Source organism: Callospermophilus lateralis, chromosome 3, assembly GCF_048772815.1.
Source record: "Callospermophilus lateralis isolate mCalLat2 chromosome 3, mCalLat2.hap1, whole genome shotgun sequence".
Lineage (NCBI taxonomy): Eukaryota > Metazoa > Chordata > Mammalia > Rodentia > Sciuridae > Callospermophilus > Callospermophilus lateralis.
In genome coordinates, this window is record NC_135307.1 from 116278766 (window position 1) to 116295780 (window position 17015).

Here is a 17015-nt window from a genome sequence, read left to right on the forward strand (position 1 = left end):
ATGATTGTAGGACTGCCCAAGGTTGAGGTCACAACCATAAACATCATTTGCATATCAGTAAGAATAAAAAAAAGAGGAGATGGGTTCTTGAAGAAAACCAAAAACCAGTCCAGCTCCCATCCATTCCACAGGATCTGCATTTCTCCTAGCAGGCAGGTTCACCTGGGCTCAGCTGACTGCGATCTTGTTATCCTCCAGGAAGTGAGGGAACTGGTGTTTGGCAACGCTGTCGGCAACACCTGGCTTCTCCACCTCGGCACTGCCCCCGGACTGGGAGTCCATCTTGGAGACCCTGGCGCTGCTGGCCACAGAGCTGGACCCCTGGGAAATGGGCAGGGTGGGAATGCCGCCACTCTGGATCACAGATATCTCAGTGTTCTTCACGGCCAGGCCACCATTGAGCACACTGGTGTACTGGTTCCACACGACAGGGACAGGGTCCACACATAATGAGGGTGCCAGGATCTCTTTGGGAAATATTTTGGAGACTCTCTTTCCATCCATACCCAACAGGGTCATGGTGTTCTCGATGGTCAGCTTCCTCCTGCGGCAAGCTGAGTTATTGTTTGCCCCATGTGTCATGTAGTGTACCTTTGGATTGTTCATCTGCACAAAGAATAGAGACTGGAAAATGGACCATTTCGGTTTTGCATCAAAGAATGGGCATCATGGGAATACATGTATCTCAAGTTCAAGTTTCTGCATCAAGAGTTACCTTTAAAACCTGCGCAGAACCTATCTGTCTGATTCTATGATGCCCCTGTTACCCTATTAATGACATCAATATGTGCCCCAAAATATGTGCCCCAAATGGATTTGTACACTTAAGATATTACCCCCCCCTTCATAAATGACTTGTGAACATTCCATTGGGGAGCAAGACCTCAGAATCAAGGAACTATAGTTCATTTCAGTGGCCAAAAAGCAGTTTTGCCCACTGCTACTGGGATTTGCTTAAGATTACCCCTATATCCCCATGGGGTCAAAAACAAAAACCAACCATAATGATGCTTGTCCATACCCAATTTGCATTAACCACTATAAGTAAAAAGCCTGTTCACAGCTAGGACAGAGGTGGTTATTTACCCAGAAGTACTGGAAAGTATTTACCCTTTACCCAGAAGTACTGGAAAGCTAATTGCCCTACAGAGAAGCTGCTTCAGATCACACTCCGTTTGCAAAGTTCAACCCAGGTTCCCTTTTGATGACCTTGAGCCGACAAGGGACATAAGTGAAATCCAAAGCTCTATCACCTTCCATCTCAGGGTGGCTGTTCTCGGAGGTCTCAGTTTTGGCCCCAGCATCGGGAGACCTGGACTTGATACTTTCTGCTTGGGTATTGGCTGGGGACACTGCCTGGAAGGAAATGGTTTCCATGGCATCTGGGCTCCAGCTCTAATACTCCTGGTCACCCACGAGCTAGGACGAGTCGTTGGTCAGACCATCGCTCTCCACTGAGCCATTTTCTCGGCTGCTCTGGCACTGCAGGCCCCCAGGGGCAGGACCCACCTTCACTGGGGCATCTAGGGAAGCCATCACAGGGAACCTCAAGGTGGATGATACCAAGTGGGTGGTGGGAAGAGGTACAGGGACCTTTGAGGAGCCAGTGGGGGCATCCTGGGTTGTTACTTCATCTACATCCATGCTCTCGACCTCCTCAGGGCAGGAGGCACCTGTGCTGCCACTCTCCCCAACCATCGTGGGCTCGGAACCCGTAAAGTCACAGGGGCTGTCTGGCAGAGGCGTGCTGGGAATCTGGCCACCCATGTGCATCTGGATGTGCTGCTGCAACATGACCGCGTTGGTAAACTTCTTCTGGCAGATGGGGCATGAAAGCTGGGTCTTTACAAATATGTTGGCTTGGTGAACCCCAAGATGCATCTTCAAGTTGCCTTGGTAGAAAAACCTCGGCCACAGACCTTGCACTGGAAAGGCCTCTCCCAGGTGTGGGTGCGGTAATGCATCTTGAGAGAGCTCTGGCAGCTTAAGACTAGGTGGCAAATGAGACATTCGTTGGGGTCGGTGGTGGCCTTGTCGATGTTTTCTACCAGCTGCTGTAACATCAGGGTCTCTGACCCTGGCTTGGGGGGTCCCACTCCCCTGGAAGCTACCAACCCTTAGGGAATTATGGTTGGGTCCCACCCCAGATAGTGTGGGTCCGCTCTCACTTTCTGGAGAAGGCCCAGGCTGCAGGTCGCTGGGCAGTGGGCCACCCAAGAGGTCCTTGGGTGGTCCCGGAGAGAGATTTTGAGGTAGCCCTACACAAGGGGTCCCTGTTATAAGGACAGGTTTTCTGTCTAAAGAGAGACTGGATTCATCTACAAGGATGGGGACAGATAGTGCATAGGGGATGCCATTGCCTGCTGCCATTTTGTCCTGAAACTCAGCAAACAGCTGGGGGTTCACCTTCACCTGGGGGTGTCGGTGAAAGTGTACCTTGAGGTTGCCCTTGGTGGTGAAGTGGTGACCACAGACAAAGCACACGAAGGGTCTCTCTCCAGTATGGGAAAGGAGGTAGATCTGCAAGGAGCTATCATTCCCAAAAACCTTGCTACAGTACTTAAACATGTGCTTGAAGAGGGCCGACTCGTCTTTGGGTTTGACATCCACAGCGGAGATGTTCAGTGGCTTCCCTTTCCCTTTCTTGGATGGGTCTAGCACCATGGCGGAGAGAGGGCTCAGGAAGAGCACAGAACCTGGGGCCTGAGGTAGCAAAGCGCTTGGGAGCCAAGACACAACGTTCAGGAGCACCCGCAACTCATCTGGCTTCAGGGCAAAGGGGGTCAGCCCTGGAGACAGCGAGCCAGCAGTGGAAGGGATGTTGGCTTGAGGTAGCTTGGCTTGTTTCAAGGCATCCAGAGACAGGCCTTGGCTTCCGGCCTCCTGGCTGAGCAGAGCCACAGTGGCGGACACCTGCTGGGACATGTGGCTGCCCAAGGTCTTCAGGGCGTCAGACATGCTGGAGTGCAGGGCCTGCGCCGCCCACATGTTCACCTGCGCGCGGATCTGCTCGGTAAGCTGCAGCTGCTGGAGCTGCTACTGCTGCAGGCACAGGATCTGCTCCAGGACCCACAGGATGCCATGGGCGCTGGGCACTGGGGTGGGCGGGGCATCGGCGCTGCACTGGTTCACCGCCACCTTGGTGCCCCGGAGTGCCTACAGAGTCACATTAGTGTTGGCCACATTGCCTTTGGTAAATAGCTTATGTCCTGGGGCGAGGGCGGCAGGGCGGCCTCTGCCTTCAAGTACATGATAGGCTCGATGCCCGGCTTCTCCTTGGAGCTGCCACTGCTCCCCTGGTGACCATCCTTACTGCTTGGGCTAAGTGGCGGGTGGTTCAGCACCGCTCTGGAGAAGTCCTCTGAAGGCACTGGTCCCTCGCTGTCGTTCATGATGAGGACAGGTGAAATCTTAGTGCAATTTTTCTTATGTTCCAAGAACTCTGAGAGGCTGAAGAACTCGGCACAGCATTTCTCACAGATATGAGTGCCTTCTTGGTGGAGCCGCTTTGCAGTGGATTTGTCCCCACCTGCTTCATTGCCACTGCCTGTGTGGTTCATTGAAGCACCGGGCTCCCCTGCCGCCGGCGCCGCTGGGGCGGCATCTGCGAACTCTGGAGTCTGCTGGTGCCACCTTGTTTATATTTTTTGAGACAGGTTCTCACTAAGTTGCTGAGGCTGGCCTTGAACTTGGTATCCTCCTGCCTCAGCCTCCTGAGTAGCTGGGATTATAGGTCTATTCTATTGTGGTAAGTTCTTCAGTCATTTTTCTTTTCTTTTCTTTTCTTTTTTACAGAAACCAAAACTTTATTGTCTCATAGCCCTGGAGGACAGAAGTCTTAAATTAAAGTGTTAGCAGAATCATGGTGTCTCTGTCTAACATCTCTTTTGTAGTTTGTGGTGCTGTGGGTTCTCCTTGGCCTTCCTTATATAGGAGTGGTACTTATATAGGACTTACATTGGAACTATGGCATAGTCTCACATATCATCACTCCAGTCTCTGCCTTTGATGCTCCATGGCTGCCTTCTCTGTGCTTCTTTTAATTTTTTTATAAAGACATTAGTCATAGGATGAGGACCCACCTTATTCTGATCTCAGTTTTTTGTGTTTTTTCCCCTGCATTTTATTTTACTTTTTAAATTGGAGTGAAGTGTTGTATGTGTATTGAGATATAGGAGAACACTATCTTAGTAGAATCTAAGTAGTATCTTAGAAGGTGGATGGCAGGATAGAATATTAGAGACTAAGCTGGGTGATTTTAGGGCATGTCTTATAAGGCCAGCATCTAATTTGGATTGGGCAGATTTTTTTTCATTTTTTAAAAATTTTAATTTGTTATATATGACAGCAGAATGCATTAGAATTCATAATACACATGTAGAGCACAATTTTTCATATCTCTGGTTGTATACAAGTAGAGTCACACCATTCTTTTCTTAATACATGTGCTTAGGGTAATGATGTCCATCTCATTCCACCATCTTTCCTACCCCTATCATACCCCCTCCCTTCCCCGACATCCCTCCCTTTTTCCCCTTTGCCCTATCTAGAGTTCATCTAATCCTCCCATGCCCCCACCCCCACACACATAGTATGAATCAACATCCTTAAATCAGAGAGGCATTTAGTGTTTTGGGATTGGCTAACTTCACTTAGCATTTATATTCTCTAGCTCCATCCATTTACTTGCAATTTCCATGATTTTATTCTCTTTTAATGCTGAATAACATTCCATTGTGTGTATAAACCACATTTTCTTTATCCATTCATCTACTGGAGGGTATCTAGGTTGGTTCCACAGTTTAGCTATTGTGAATTGTGCTGCTATAAACATTGATGTGGCTGTGTCCCTATAATATGCTGTTTTTAAGTCCTTGGGTATATACTGAGGAGTGGGATAGCTGGGTCAAATGGTGCTTCCATTTCCAGTTTTCCAAGGATTCTCCATACTGTTTTCCATATTGGCTGTACTAATTTGCCGCAGTCTCTGGCTGGGCACAAATCACGAGTCTCCACACAGCTTGTAGATTCAAACAGCAATTCTTTATTCCCGAACTCACACCGGCCGTCTACAAACACGTTCTGGGGGAATCCACGTTCTCTGCCCAAATCCACCACTGCCCAAATCCACTACTCTGCCCAAATCCACTCCTCTGCCCAAATCCACTCCGCATGGGCTTCTGTCTCCCAAAATATACTGTCTGACCCTAAGAACTCAAGAGGAACTCAGCAGCAGGATACGCCCTATTCTAAAGGGGGAGCACCCTAATCTCCTATTATGCTAAACTGCCCTATTCTAAAGGGGGAACACCCTAATCTCCTATTATGCTAAACCGCCCTATTCTAAAGGGGGAACACCCTAAACACGGATCCTGCCCTGGTCCTTGAGCAAGGTCACCTTTCAGAAGTCCTTCCACTAGACAACATGGGAGTAAGCTGGCAAGGAGATTGTCATACCTACTTGGCTGATGGCTCCCAACACTAATTTGCAGTCTCACCAGCACTGTATAAGCATGTCTTTTTCCCCACATCCTCGCCACACTTATTGTTGTTTATATTCTTAATAGCTGCCATTTTGACTGGATTTAGATGAAATCATAGAGTTGTTTTGATTTTCATTTCTCTAATTGCTAGAGATGTTGAACATTTTTTCATATATTTGTTGATTGATTGTATATCTTCTCCTGAGAAATGTCTGTTCAGTTCCTTGGCTCATTTATTGATTGGGTTATTTGTTTTTTTGGTGTTAAGATTTTTGAGTTCTTTATATATCCTAGAGATTAGTGCTGTATCTGACATGTGTGGGGTAAAAATTTGTTCCCAAATTGTAGGCACTCTATTCACCTCACTGATTGTTTCTTTTGCTGAAAAGAAGCTTTTTAATTTGAATCCATCCCATTTATTCTTGTTATTAATTCTTGCGCTGTAGGAGTCTTATTCAGGAAGTTGGGGCCTAATCCGACATGATAGAGATTTGGGCCTACTTTTTCTTCCAATAGACGCAGTGTCTCTGGTTTAATTCCTAGGTCCTTGATCCACGTTGAGTTTTGAGTTTTGTGCATGGTGATAGATAGGGATTTAATTTCATTTTGTTGCATATGGATTTTCAGTTTTCCCAGCACTATTTGTTGAAGAGGCTATCTTTTCTACAATGTACGTTTTTGGCACCTTTGTCTAATATAAGATAACGGTAATTATGTGGGTTAGTGTCTGTGTCCTCTATTTTGAACTGTTGGTCTACAAGTCTATTTTGGTGCCAATAGCATATTGTTTTGTTACTGTTGCTCTGTAGTGTAGTTTAAGGTGTGGTATAGTGATGCTACCTGCTTCACTCTTTCTGCTAAGGATTGCTTTAGCTATTCTGGGTCTCTTATTTTTCCAAATGAATTTTATGACTGCTTTTTCTATTTCTATGAGGAATGTCATTAGAAGTTTGATGATAATTGCATTAAATCTGTATAGTGCTTTTGGTAGTATGCTTATTTTTGACTATTAATTCTGCCTATCCAAGGTAGATCTTTCCATCTTCTAAGGTCTCTTTAATTTCATTCTTTAGCATTCTGTAGTTTTCGTTGTAGAGGTCTTTCACCTCTTTCATTAAGTTGATTCCCAAATTTTTTTTTTTAAGGCTATTGTAAATGAGGTAGTTTTCCTCATTTCCCTTTCAGAGGATTTGTCACTGATATACAGAATGCCTTTGATTTATGGGTGTTGATTTTGTATCTTGCTACTTTGCTGAATTCATTTACTAGTTCTAGAAGTTTTCTGGTGGAATTTTTTGGGACTTCTAGGTATAGAATCATATTGTCAGCAAATAGGGCTAATTTGAGTTCTTCTTTACCTACTGTATCCCTTTAAGAAAAATCTATATCCCTTTAAATTCTTTTGTCTGTCTAATTGCTCTGGCCAGTGTTTCAAGAACTAGGTTAAATAGAAGTGGTGAAAGAGGGCATCCCTGCCTTGTTCCAGTTTTTAGAGGGAATGCCTTCAATTTTTCTGCATTTAGAATAATGTTGGCCTGGGGCTTAGCATAGAAAGCTTTTATGATGTTGATATATGTTCCTGTTATCCCTAGTTTTTTTTAGTATTTTGAACATGAAGGGGTGCTGTATTTTGTCAAATATTTTTTCTGCATCTATTGAGATGATCATATAGTTCTTGTCTTTAAGTCTTTTGATGTGATGAATTAGACTTATTGATTTCTGTATATTGAACCAACCTTGCATCCCACTTGATCGTGGTATACTATTTTTTTGATATTTTTTTATTCGATTTGCCAGAATTTCATTCAGAATTTTTGCATCTTTGTTCATTAGAGATATTGGCCTTAAGTTTTCTTTCTTTGTTGTGTCTTTGCCTGGTTTTAGAGTCAGGGTGATATTGGCTTCATAGAATGAGTTTGGAAGTGCTCCCTCTTTTTCTGTTTCCTGAAATAAATTGAAGAGTGTTGGTATTAGCTCTTCTTTAAGGTCTTGTAGAACTTGGCCTATGTATCCATCCGGTCCTGGGCTTTTCTTGGTTGGTAGGCTTCTGAAGGTATCTTCTATTTCATCACTTGAAACTGATCTGTTTAAATTGTGTATATTATCCTGATTCAATTTGGGAAAATCATATGACTCTAGAAATTTGTCGATGCCTTTTATATTTTCTATTTTATTGGAGTACAAGTTTTCAAAATAATTTCTAATTATCTTCTGTATTTCTGTAGTGTCTGTTGTGATATATCCTTTTCATTATATAGGTTAGTAATTTGAGTTTTCTCTCTTTCTCTTCATTAGTATGGCTAAGGGTCTGTCAATTTTTGTTTTTTCAAAGAATCAACTTTTTGTTTTGTCAATTTTTTCAATTGTTTCTTTCATTTCAATTTCACTGATTTCAGCTCTGATTTTAATTATTTCCTGTCTTCTACTGTGTATGGTGTTGATTTGTTCTTCTTTTTCTAGGGCTTTGATATATAATGTTAAGTCATTTATTTGTTGGCTTTTTCTTCTGTTAAGGAATGAACTCCATGCAATTAACTTTCCTCTTGGTACTGCCTTCATAGTGTCCCAGAAATTTTGGCTTGTTGTATCTGTGTTCTCATTTACCTCTAAGAATTTTTTAAATCTCCTCCTTGATATCTTTTGCAACCCATTGTTCATTCAGTTGCATATTATTTAGTCTCCAGGTGTTGGAGTAGCTTTTATTTTTTATTTTATCATTGATTTCTAATTTCATTCCATTATGACCTGATAGAATGCAGGGTAATATCTCTACTTTTTTATATTTGCTAAAAGTTGCTTTGCGGCATAATATATGGCCTTTTTAGAGAAGGATCCATGTGCTGCCAAGAAGAAAGTGTATTTGATCATTGAAGGATGAAATATTCTATATATGTAGGTTAAGTATAAGTTATTGATTGTATTATTGAGTTCTATAGTTTCTTTGTTCAGCTTTTGTTTGGAAGATCTATCCATTGGTGAAAGGTGTGTTAAAATCACCTGGAATTATTGTGCTGTGGTCTATTTGACTCTTGAACTTGAGAAGAGTTTGTTTGATGATGTAGTTGCTCCATTGTTTGGGGCATATATATTGATTATTGTTATTTTTTTTTTTTTTTTTTGATGAATGGTTCCCTTAAGCAGTATGAAATATCCTTCTTTTTCCCTTTTGATTAACTTTGGCTTGAAGTTTACTTTATTTTATATGAGGATGGAAACCCCTACTTGCTTCTGCACTCCATGTGAGCAGTATGATTTTTCCCAACCTTTCACCTGCAGTCTGTGGATGTCTTTTCCTATGAGATAAGTCTTTTGGAGGCAGCATATTGTTGGGTATTTTTTTAATCCAATCTGCCAGTTGATGTCTTTTGATTGGTGAGTTTAGGCCATTAACATTTAGGATTATTATTGAGAAATGATTTGTATTCCCACCCATTTTTGTTTATTTTTGGTATTTAACTTGATTTGGTTTATCCTTTGATTAGTTTTTCCTTTAGTGTAATACCCCCCTTTGCTGATTTTCATTGTTATTTTTCAATTCCTCTTTATGGAATATTTTGCTAAAGATGTTCTATAGTGCAGGCTTTCTAGTTGTAAATTCTCTTAATTTTTGTTTATCATAGAAGGTTTTTATTTCATCATCAAATCTAAAGCTTAATTTTGCTGGATATATGATTCTTGGTTGGCATCTCTTGGCTTTAGGGTCTGGATTGAAAAATCTGCTGAGATACAAATTGGTTTCCCCCTATATGCAATCTGATTCCTCTCTCTTGTGGCTTTCAAGATTCTATATGCTAGGCATTTTCATTATAATATGCCTTGGTATAAATCTGTTGTAATTTTGTACATTTAGTGTCCTGTAAGCATCTTTTATTTGATTTTCCAATTCATTTTCATATTTGGGAAATTTCCTGATATTATCTCATTGAAGAGACTGTGCATTCCTTTGGTTTGAAACTCTGTGCCTTCCTCTATCCCGATAGCTCTTAGATTCGGTCTTTTGATGCTATCCCATTATCCTTGGATATTCTGCTCATGGTTCCTTACCATCTTCATGGTATGGTCAATTTTATTTTCCAGATTGTATACTTTGTCTTCATTATCTGATGTCTTCCAAGTGATCTTCTAGTCTGTTGGTGATGCTTTCTCTTGAGTTTTTTATTTGGTTTTTTGTTTCCTTCATTTCAAGGATTTCTGATTTTTTTTTCAGAATCTCTATCTTTTCTTGAAGTAACTTTTTCTTCCTGTATTTGCTCCCTTATCTGTTTATTGGTGTCATCAATGGTTGCCTATATTTGCTCTCTTATCTCTTTGTTGGAGTGATGAATTTTTGCCTGTATTTGCTCATTTAGGTCATTCTTTAATGCACAGATCATTTTAATTATGAACATTCTGAAGTCCTTCTCTGACATTTGATCAACTGTGATATCCATGGGTTCTGTTATTGCAGTATCTTGTTTTGTTTGGGGCACTTTCCTCCCTTGTTTTTTCATGTTTTCTATGTGATTTCCTTACTTGTAGTGAGGATCTGAGGTATTACAGTTTCTACCCTATAATCTTGTAGTATCTGTGTAGATAATCTGTATCTCACCTTGGTGTTGGGCTTCCAGATCTGCCAGTGTCCCAGGATGGATGCTACTGCAACTCTAGGTGGTAGTAGCAATAGCAAGAGGTAACTTGAGAGAGCAGTGAGGTGCCCAAGATGGATGCAACGTCTTTCAGAGATGGGGCTGAAAGATGGGCCTTTTACTGGCTTTGGGATGCCTGCTCCAAGATGTAGCTGTTTCTAGGCCCTGTCTGTTATCCCAAGGTAGAGGCTACTGCATGGGGAAGGCTATGGGGATGACTGCATTGTCTCAAGATTAAAGTGGATTAGACCTGAGCTCCCAGTGCTGGTGGGGGTGGGGGTGAAGTGAACCCAAGCTTACCCTGGACCCTGGCTCTTGCGCAGGTCAGCAAGGCGGATCTCTTTTTTGCATTTTAATCAATCTTAATTAATTAATTAATTTAATTAATTTAATTGTAATTAATTAATTTAATTAATTTTAGTAGCCAGGCATGGTGGTGCATGCCTATAATCCTAGCCACTCAGGAGGCTGAGACAGAAGGATCAAGAGATCACAGCCAGCCTTAGCAATGGCGAGGTGCTTAGCAACTCAATGAGACCCTGTCTCTAAATAAAATACAAAATAGGGCTGGGGATGTGGCTCAATGGTTGAGTGACCCGAGTTTAATCCCAAATTAAAAAAAAAAAATTTAGTTCAGTCATTTTTCTACTTCATCTATTCCAAGGATCATGACTGACTCTCATCAGTTGTCAGTAGCCTCTTAATGTCAGTGATTCTGATCTAGTTGGGAGTAGTATCTCAAGCATCAGTCAGAGAAGCTGATTTGACACATGTCCTCATCCCGTTGGGCAAATTCTGTGGTTTTGTTTTTGTTTTGTTTTTAGCCCTTGCACAGCAGCCAGCCATTGTCAGAGCTCAGTGACAGTGTCTTAACAGTGGGCCTTGCATGCTGTGGAACACAGAGCAGGTCACCTTACTGTGAGAAGCACACCGAAAGGCGGTCTGATGAGTGACCTGCACTCACCAGACTGACAAGCTTTAAAAGAGGTGCTAACAGGGTTTACACAAGAGTTGAAGGAAATACTCATGATGAGAGACAGAAGCCAAGTATTAGAGATTTATATGCACCGAGGAATTTGGACTTTATCTTGCAGATGTTTCTTGCAGTGGGGGTGTGTAGGGGAAAAGGGATGGCACACTCAAAAGAAGCGACTGCAGCAAGTTTTTGTTTTTTATAACTATGGCAGTAGTATAGACAGATTGTGGAAAGAATTGGGCCCGGAGGAAGGGAACCATTTAGAGTATTGTGGTAATTCTTGGGAGAAATAATGGGCAGCCTGATGTGGGCAGTGACAGTGTCAGTGGGGAGAATGGCAAGATGGAAAAGCTGTTAGGGGCTAGGATTGCTAAGACTTAGAGATTGATTAGTATTGAGAGAGGAGTGAGAAAAGGAGTCAAGCATGGTACCAGATCCGTCACTTCAGGGACTGATGGTGCTCAATGCCATTTGCAGAGTCAGCAGCAAGCATGGAGGGAGCTGTAGAGTTCTCAGATCTGTGGAGCAGCAAGAGGAGATGTCCCATTAGACTAGAGATAGGAGGGGACAAGGTGAGGGCAGGGCTAAGAGCTAAGCATTTCTCTTTTCATAGACTTTCAATTTTAGAGTAGTTTTAGATTTACAGAACAGTTGTAAAGATAGTAGAGTTCCGTAAACTGATCATTTTTTTAGGTTCTGCTTCTACCTCTTCCTTATGCTCATGTCATATTGGTAATCTTGTTTGCACAAATGTTCTCCTATACATAAGAGAAAGTGTAAAAATCAGAGCGGTATAAGGCATACAGTGGAAACTTACTCCCACCCCTGCCCCATCCACACTGTTCCTTCTCATTCCCTACAGATACCTTTTAGTTTCTTGTGTATCAGTCCTTCCTGTTTCTCTACGAAAACGCAAGCAAATAAGAATATAATTCTGTTTCCTCCTTTTCTTATACAAAAGGAGTTTTGAGACTGGTTTATAAGAGCTACACTGTCCAAGAAGGTCACTACAAACCATATGTAACCAGCTACTGGCAATTGATATGTGCTCACTTCTGGGATTGATGATACAACTAAAAAATGGAATTTTAATTTTATTTCATTTTAATTTAGACTTAAAGTGGAAGCAATGTAGAAACTTCATTTCAAACCTGACTTTACTGATTTAACTGTTTTGTTAGGGCTAGGACTACATTTCACTTTAACCCTCAGTAATACAGTGTTCAAATTGAGATATGCTCTAAAATATACACCTCAATTTTAAAGATTTAAGTTTCTTTTTTGTAGTCTCACTAATGTTTTAATATAGGGTAAAATAAACATTTTTAGTAGATTAGGTAAAATAAAATATTAAAATTCAGCCAATTTCCTTTTGTTTCTTAAAGTGATTCTATAAAATTTTACGTATGTGGAGAGCACTGATACAGAGCTTTCATTACTTTTTATAATTGTATAGTATTCCGCTGTACATAGTACCATAATTAATTTAACAATTCCACCTAGATGTGCACTGAGTTGTTTTCATTTTTTTTTGTAAGTTAAGAAATGCTTAACCTTGTCCATTTATCATTTCACATGTGTGCAGGTTGATCTGTAAAATGAATCAATGTCCAGCACTGGGGTTGCTAGGACAGAGGTTAGTGTTTTTGTAATTTTGATATTACCAAAAATTGTCCTGTATCAATTTGTAATGATCCACTAGTAATGTGTGTAAGTTTCCCCATATACTGCCATTTGAAACTATAGTTATTTATATTTGGGTAATATAAAAATAAATTTCTTACTAATTCTGAGAGCATTTAAGAAGAAATTGCAGATGCCTTGCCTAGCTTCTTTTTCTGTTTTAAAAAAAAAGTATAAAGAATACCTACTATTGATGCTAAAAGTCTTATTAAAATTTGCCTTTTAGAATTGACTTCTTTTTAAAAAAATGATAATGAAGAATTTGCCCAAACTGTTTTCCTGGAAGTAAATTTCTATTCAAGGTCCAACTTTCATCATACTTAGATTTAGAAAGAGGGATTTGGGGAAGACTCAAATGTATAAGGAACATTTTCTTTTATTTTCCAAGAGTTAAAAATTTCTTGAATTATCCCAGTAGCCCTCTGTGGCTGTAGTGGACTCACATTTCAGGGGAAAAAGGCAGTTTGCTTGCAATTTTTTGCATAACTGTCCATTAAATGGCCTCTGGATTAATTTTACTATACGCTAAAATACATTCTCACGTAGGCTGCTTCACCAAGGACTGACCACATAATTAGAGTTTCAGAGTTGTCATAATCATTAGATAGTCTGTTCTATTTAGTTTATTAAAGAGCTGCAGAAAAAAGCTCATCTTTTCACTTTTTTTTTTAAGCAGCAAAGAAGTGTTTATTGTGAGCTAGCTCGGTCCTCTGCGCACACACAGCAACTGGTGACGCTAAGAGGCTCGGAGCCCAGGGTTTGTAGTAGTTTTATATACTCTTTGGGGAAGGCAGGGACTTCACATACATCATAGCATCTCTTAACAAATCATCACACACTGTGGGAAAAACATAAAACAACTCTAAAACATGATTAGCACATTCACTGGCGGGAACAAGTTGGTAAGGGTCATTGGTTAGTACAAGAGGGGGATTCGTTTGAACTGATTGGTTTAGGCCATGAGGGGAGTATATGCTGAACTACGTGGTTTCCCAACATGTTATCAACCACCATAAACTACTGGGGGGTTCATCTGACATCCCAGGTTTTTTCCCTGTCTCATGCTGATTGGTGGTTGCTAGGGGGTTGCTATGGGTCCTCATCTAGTCTGAGTCAGGGACACCTGGCTCCGCATATCTCTCCTGTTATTTGTAGATAAACAACTCAGCAGGGTGAGTATGTGCCTAGGAGTGCTCTGTGGGTCTTTCCAAGGACAAGGGTCACATCCCCTTCCTTGGACAGGCTTTGCTCTGAGGTAGAGGCTGGTTTCTCATTCCCCCCTTTGGAAACTTGGGAACCAATCATAGTTCCCTAAGTTGGGGGCCTATTTGGGCAGGCTCTACATCTTAATAAACAGTAATCCTCAGGGAACAGTCTTCACCTTCCCAGACTCACTCAAAATTGGCCTCCTAGATCCAACCTGACTCAATTTATCTATCTACACTGTCTATTTCTGACTTCATTCCCCCCTCTAATTTTAAGAACTCCTTATTGCTATAAGGAGAAGGGGTGACGGCTCATTCTGGCTACTTCAGAGCTGAGAGGGGACATTGAATGTGAGGGGGCTCAACGACGTGGGGGACATGAGTTTCCTTTTAGAAGTCAGTTCCATTTGAATTCTGGTTGGAGAAAAACAGGTTGTCATCTGAGGATGGGTGCTTCATACAACTTTAGAACACCAGCTTGATATAATTGCTCTTTTAAAGCTTCTACCTTACAGACTTGTATACTGACCAGGTTTTCATCACCTCTCGATTGGGATGTCTGGGTAGGCTTATAAGGGGGATCCTGGACGAGTCTCCATATGTTATGCTCAAATTCGGGACCCCCAAAAGACCACCAGAGACCAAGATTGATGTAAGCAGCAAAGAGGTGTTTATTGTGAGCTAGCTCGGTCCTCCGCGCACACACAGCAACTGGTGACGCTGAGAGGCATCTTTTCACCTTAAGGAGCAGACCAACTGCCCTCTCTGCCTTTTTTGTTAGTGCCTCCCCTCACCTCACAGATGGAAATGAAAAACTAAACATTCAGTATCCAGAAACAAGCGACTTCAAATTTTCCATTCATAATAATCTGAAAATAAGATTCTTGTGAAGAGAAATGTCACTATGTTGTGAGGGATGTGCCAAATAAGTTCATAAGTTAGTATAATGAAACACGTTTCTTGCGAATAGAAAAAAAATCACATTTTGGCAAATCCTAGCAGCACATAAATGCATTTTATTGCAAATGTGATTATGGACATTTACTGTTGGGGGATTTTCTTAATTCTCAGTATGCAAAGATTAAGAAAGAGAAAAAAAAATGTTGACTGCTGATGTTGATCATGAGGAAGAGCAGCAGGACACAGGGCCTGTGTGTTGAGGTCACCTCAGTGATGGGTGCTACTGGGTCATTTCTACTCTGTGGAAGTTAAAAACCAAAAAGATATACAACTTGTGTGTCTGTGTGTGAGAGAGAGAGAAAGAGAGAGAGAGAGAGAGAGATCTTTAAAATTCTTTTTCTGTTCTAATTAGTTATACATGACCGTAGAATGCACTTTTGATACATCATATATAAATGGAGTATAATTTTTCATTCTTTTGGTTGTACATGAGGTAGAATTCCACCAGTCATATAGTTATATATGTACATAGTGTAATAATGTCTGATTCATCCTAGTATTCTTCCTCTGCCCATACTCTCTCCCCTCCTTTCATTCCCCTCTACCTAATCTAAAGTAAGTATTCTTCCCTAGTCCCCCTGACCCCTATTGTGAATTAGCATCCACATATCAGAGAAAACATTTGGCCTTTGGTTTTTTGGGATTGACTTATTTCATCTAATATGATAATCTCCAGTTCCATCCATTTACTGGCAAATGCCATAATTTCATTCTTTAAATCTGAGTGACATTCATATATATATATATATATATATATATATATAAACTTTTTAAATTTTATTTATCTATTTAAGGACATCTCAGTTGGTTCTATAGTTTAGCTATTGTGAGTTGAGCTGTTATAAACATTGATGTGTCTATCACTGTAATATGCTGATTTTAAGTCCTTTGTGTATAAACCAAGGAATGGGATAGGTGGGTCCAATGGTGGTTCCTTTCCAAGTTTTCTGAGGAATCTCCAGGTGGATCAAAGACTTGGGCACTAGACCAGAGACCCTGCATCTAAGAGAAGAAAAAGTAGGCCCAAATCTTCATCATGTTGGCTTAGGATCTAAAGCACAAGAAGTGAAATCAAGAATCAATAAATGGGATGGATTCAAACTAAAAAACTTCTTCTCAGCAAAGGAAGCAATCAGTAATGTGAAGAGACAGCCTACAGAATGGTAGAAAATCTTTACCACCTGCACCTCAGATAGAACACTAATCTCCAGGATAAACAAAGAACTCAAAAAACTTGACACCAAAGAAACAAATGACCCAATCAATAAATGGGCTAAGGAACTGAACAGACACTTCACAGAAGAAGAAATACAATCAATCAACAAATATATGAAAAAATGTTCAAAATCTCTAGCAATTAGGCAAATCAAAACTACTCTAAGATTTCATCTCACTCCAGTCAGAATGGCAATTATCAAGAATACAAGTACCAGTAAATGTTGGTGATGATGTGGGGGAAAAGGTATACTTATACATTGCTGGTGGAACTGCAAATTGGTACACAACTTTTTAATAGGAAACAGCTATACTGTAATTGTTCCTCATGTCCCTTTTTGCTTCTGTTGCTAATTTTGCCTAATTACTTTGTTGCAGGAAGGCTTTTCACTCGTTGATAGCAAGAACTGGTTGAAGATCGTAAGACGCATGGATTGTCTGTTGTTTGGCACAACGATAAAGGCAAGATAAAGTGGGCTGTGTAGCCAACTATTTTAAAGCTAATGATCAGTCTTTTCTCATCTCCAGTGTGTGAATGGTGGGGTATACGGGGCTTCTCTCTGTAGAAAATGGGTGCTGGGAAGAACACACATGTTGAAGAAGGGTTTCATTATGAGCCAAACATGAAACTAGGGCTATAAAGGCAGAAGCCTCGGTAGCAGGAGGATATCTCTAAAGTGAAAGGCTTTGGTGGATTTGTCACCATGTGTCAAGTGGAGCTGTACAACCTTTCTCAGTTCCCCAAGCACAAACCGGGAAGAGATGGCATACAGCATGGGTTGGCTTGCTCCTTAGATGTTTTAAAAGGTGTATATAGTTGAATGCTTCACTGAATATGTCTTTTTAGTTTTTCCCTGTTTAATATTTA

At 41.0% G+C, this 17015-nt stretch overlaps 1 protein-coding gene and 1 pseudogene across 3 annotated transcripts in view; one reads left to right on the forward strand and one right to left on the reverse strand.

The window, feature by feature from the left end:
- Nucleotides 1-17015, forward strand: part of Rec114 (REC114 meiotic recombination protein) — a 101530-nt gene that overhangs the window by 67939 nt on the left and 16576 nt on the right. For 2 of the 3 annotated variants that reach the window (XM_076851069.1, XM_076851070.1), the window contains exon 3: nucleotides 16526-16609. The exons of the other annotated variant lie outside the window; for it this stretch is intronic. In XM_076851069.1, coding sequence (XP_076707184.1) covers nucleotides 16526-16609 — 84 coding nt within the window. The remainder of the gene's footprint in view (nucleotides 1-16525; nucleotides 16610-17015) is intronic. 3 annotated transcript variants of the gene reach the window in all.
- LOC143393495 (sal-like protein 4 pseudogene) lies at nucleotides 169-5531 on the reverse strand (annotated as a pseudogene).